The 4,554-nt window shown below is 43.0% G+C and overlaps 1 protein-coding gene across 1 annotated transcript; it reads left to right on the forward strand.

Annotated features, from left to right (window-relative positions):
• The first annotated feature begins 3,285 nt into the window (after positions 1-3,285).
• On the forward strand, positions 3,286-4,143 carry LOC138883377 (uncharacterized). Its single transcript, XM_070164059.1, has 2 exons — positions 3,286-3,465; positions 3,943-4,143. The coding sequence occupies exons 1-2, from the start codon at positions 3,286-3,288 to the stop codon at positions 4,141-4,143; spliced, it is 381 nt and encodes a 126-aa protein (XP_070020160.1).
• Positions 4,144-4,554: the final 411 nt, after the last annotated feature.

A 4,554-nucleotide genomic window follows, 5' to 3' on the forward strand; every position in this document is an offset into this window, starting at 1 on the left:
AATGACCAAGCAAGCAAAGAACTTCAAGGCAGAAAGAGAACACCGCTATGCTTTGATGTCACAGCTAGAAGAGGACCTACAACAATTACAAGAGCAAAACCAAATAGCCGCACAAGTCTTGGAGCCCAGATCTCAGCAGATCGGACGGTTGCTACAAGAGAAGGGAATTATCAGGCAGAGGATTAGGAGGTTTGCGGACTACATTGTGATCAAGTGCAGCGAATGCGAAGACATGACCATGTCTATGTTCTTCGCTTCAGTTATGATTTTTTTCCTGCAGATCATGGACGACCTATTTCACCTCCATGAAGATATGGTGCATAGGCCTGCGGCGAGACCGGATGATGTCCCACGGGCCCCTAGAGTAGTTGAGGAACTTATGTATTTATGATTCCATATTTTCAGTTTCTTTAGAGTTTGTTAGTCCACTTTCGAGTCTGTATTTTCAGTTTTTTTTTTGGAATTTGGTAGTCCACTTTTCGAGTCTCTTAGTTTTTTTATGTTTAAGTCTGTAGGGAAAGTCGTTGTAATCAGGATGTTTTTATTTTTATTTTATGAAAATTTGGAAAAAAAATATAAATGTGTCCTTTTTTTATTTCGCATTTATCTCCTGAACTACGTAATGATCGGATTCATGCGGCATCATGATACATAGGCAATCCCATAGGATTAGATCATAGCTATAAAATGAAAGGAAAAAAGGAGAGAAAATGAAGAGAAAACAAAAAGAAAATTGAGTGGAAAGAAATAATGACAAAACAAGAGAGAGAAATGAGTGCAAAATAAAAGGGAAGTAACAAAAACAAGTGGGAATGACCAATAGTGATTAAAGAGGGGTGGAGCGAAAAGAAAAAAAAGAGAAGAGAAAGGATAAAATGAGAAGAGTTAGTTCAAAGTCGGGATGAAACATGCAACCGTTCAAATACATGGTAGAAACTTTTAACTATTCAGGTGCATTGCATCCCAAATGTGCGGGTGCCTATCTATTAAACCTTAAATACTAACAAGTTGTTGTTGTCATTGAGAGCAGGAAGGTGGTTAGTTTGTTTGGCATTTTGGCAACCCACTTGTACAACACCAGGTCTAAAACATGTTGATCATAGCTAGCCAAGAACGGGACGCAAGTTTTATTGATCCACCGAGAGAGGTGGAGGAGTCTGAGCCTGGTCTGAAAGAGGAGTTACATAAGTTGAAGCACCAAATGGCCGAAATGTACCAGACATGGATGAAAGGGCATCCCTCGCCATCATACCCCGCCAACCCTGCTTTCAACCCACCACTGGATCAATCTCAAGAGCCTCCCACTGCTGATTCATCTTCACAACACGCACCGGGCTTCACCCCTTACCACCACTATCATGGCACCACTTCGCAAACCATCCAAGCTCCACTAGCCAAAGCAACCCCATACCTCCCTCCACCAGCTACCCCTATTTTCGTAGCACCTCTACCAGCTACACTCCATCGATGTTCCAGTGAGCTGTTATTCCAGACCCAAGATAATTAGTACTATCCTCCAGAGGCTACCTTCAAGGCCCGAGAACATTACTCTTACACTCCCCGTTTCGACCTTCTTGTTGAGACTAAGAAACCACCTAAGAAACCGGAATAGGAAGAGATGTTTAGGAAGATGAGAAGTCTGGAATAGTTGCTAAGAAATATGAAAGGGTTGGGAGGTCAAGTAAGCGTAGCCTACAAGATCTGTCTTTGTTCCCTGACGTACAACTACCTATTGGGTTCAAAATGCCCAAATTTGACTTGTATGAAAGGCACGGAGATCCCGTGGCCCACTTAAGGGGATTTTGAAGTAAAATGAGAGGAGCCGATGGAAAAGATGAGCTGTGAATGGCGTACTTTAGCCAGAGTCTGAGTGGCGCGGCATTGGAGTAGTACACTCGTTAGGATCACAACAGATGGTATACCTGGGATGATTTGGCCCAAGCATTCGCTCGACATTTCCAATACAACATAGAAATTGTTCTAGATCGTTTGTCTTTGACTAAGATAGAGAAGAAAACTAGTGAAAGTTTTAGGGAATATGGAGAGAACAGGTAGCACAGGTTAACCCTCCAATGGAGGAGGATGAAATGGTGGAATACTTCCTTCGGGCCTTGGAGCCTACTTACTTTGGTCATCTGATCTTGGCCATAGGTAAGTCTTTCAATGAAGTAGTAAAAATGGGAGGAATGGTATAGGAAGGGCTCAAATCAAGCAAAATCATGAGCTACTCTGCCATCAAAGCAACTACGCAAGCAATCCAGAATGGCACCAGAGGCGTGCTAAGGAAAAAGAAGAAAGAGGATGTCGTCATGGTCATATCAGGATCGTGGCATGGCCTGGGGGGGTTCTCCTACCCACTACACTCAACCTCGATCCAAGCTTCAACCTATACCCCAACTCTATATAATCCACCCCAACACTACTTCCCACCACCAAAGCCTTAGTATTCAGTCAGGCCATCCCAATATCATGTCCATCACGCACAGTCATATGCTCAACCCCCTCCTCACCCGCAATGGCATGCCCTAGCTCTACGAAACCCCTTACCCACCTCCACAAACATACCAAAACCCTACCAGTCCGAACTTTCGTGCCAAGCCAGAATTCATAAATGAAAGGCTGCAGCAGAAGAAAACTTTCACCCAGCTTGGGGAATCTTATACCAGCTTATTTCAAAGGTTGAGGCAGTTGGATGTTCTGAGGCCAATTGAGTCAAAATTACCAAACCACCCTCCAAAGAACTTGGATTACTCTCTCAGATGTACGTATTGCTCTAATGCACTGGGGTATGACACAGAAAAATGTTGGCATTTGAAGAATGCCATCCAAGAGCTTATTGATATGAACCAAATTGTGGTACAGAGCCCAGAAGCACCCAATATCAATCAGAACCCATTGCCAGCCCATGTAGAAACACACATAATTGAGATAGTGCACAGGAATGGAAAGCCCAAGAAGCCTATACAATCTGTCATGATGATCCGGTCTAGTGAAAGTAAGTCAATCAAGGACCCGGTTGTCACAAAAGCAACCTCTTCGATAGCTGAAGGATCGGCGGACAAGTTGAGCATGCCAAATTATAAGCCAGCTATGGTAGTTGAAAAGAGGTCCCCAAGTGATGTTGTAGCAAAGCAAGAAAAGCCAAAGGTGATCGTGTCGGGGGTGGAAAGTAAGCCGGTCATAATTGTGGAGGGTGCTCACACGGACCTTATCATTATCAAACCTATGACCCAACTACCGTTAACTAACACCAAGACTGTCCCATGGAACTATGAGTGAGTAATAATGACCTATAAGAGGAAGGAAGTGAAAGAAGAAGTTAACGAGGCCCAGGGATTAACTCGTTCAGGGAGATGCTTTGCCCTAGAAGAGTTAAGGAAAGCTAGAACACTTAGAGATAATCCAGTTCTAGTGAAGAAACCGGTCACTGAAGAAGAGGCGGATGAGTTTTTGAGAAAAATAAAGGTAAAATATTAATCCATTGTGGAACAGTTGAGAAAGACTCCTTCTCAAATTTCCCTGCTATCATTGTTGATCCATTAAGATGAGCACCGCCGGGCCCTGATGAAGATTCTGAATGAAGCTCATGTCCCCGATCAAATCATAGTGAACCATTTGGAGAAGATTGTCAATAAGATATTTGAGTCTAATAGGATCACATTCTCAGATGATGATTTTCCTCTAGAGGGTACAGAACACAATCGAGCCCTCTACCTCACAGTGAAATGCAAAGATTTTGTGGTCACGAGGGTGTTAGTTTACAATGGTTCCAGTGCAAACATCTGCCCTCTCTCTACTCTAAACAAGTTAAAAGTTGATGATGAGAAGATTCACAAGAACAGTATATGTGTCTGAGGTTTTGACGGATAGGGAAAAGACTTTGTTGGCGACATCATGCTCGAATTGATGATAGGACCAGTTGAATTTACCATGGAATTCTAGGTACTAGATGTAGCTGTTTCTTACAATTTGCTGTTGTGCAGGCCTTGGATACATGTTGACAAAGCGGTTCCATCTTCTCTACACCAGATGGTGAATTTTGAGTGGGATAGACAAGAAATCATTGTGTATGGTGATGAGAACTTATGCGCTTTCAATGATACATCCGTCCCATTTATTGAGGCTGAAGAAGATAAGGGGTAGTGGGTCTATCAAGTTTCCGAAACAGTGTTCGTTGAAAAGGTTTCGGAAGGGTAATACATTCCAAGTCCAAAGCTAGCTTCTGCAATCGTCATGGTAGCAACTGAAATGTTGAAAAATGGTTTTGTGCTGGGGAAGGGTCTGGGTGCATCTTTGCAAGGTATCGTGCAACCAGTGTCTTTGCCTGAAAATTTAGCTACATTTGGTCTGGGGTTACATTTGGTCTGGGGTTCAAGCCTACAGGGGATGATATGAAGTAGGCTAGAAAGTTGAAAAAGAAGGCATGGTTACTCCCTAAGTCGGTCCCACATCTCTCCGGGTTTTTCATCAAGGCAAGGGTCATCAAGCATCCAGAGACAACAGTTCCAAAACATGTGGTTGATTTTGATGAAGAATTGGCTAAAAGGTTCCAAA

Source organism: Nicotiana sylvestris, chromosome 12 (assembly GCF_000393655.2).
Source record: "Nicotiana sylvestris chromosome 12, ASM39365v2, whole genome shotgun sequence".
NCBI lineage: Eukaryota > Viridiplantae > Streptophyta > Magnoliopsida > Solanales > Solanaceae > Nicotiana > Nicotiana sylvestris.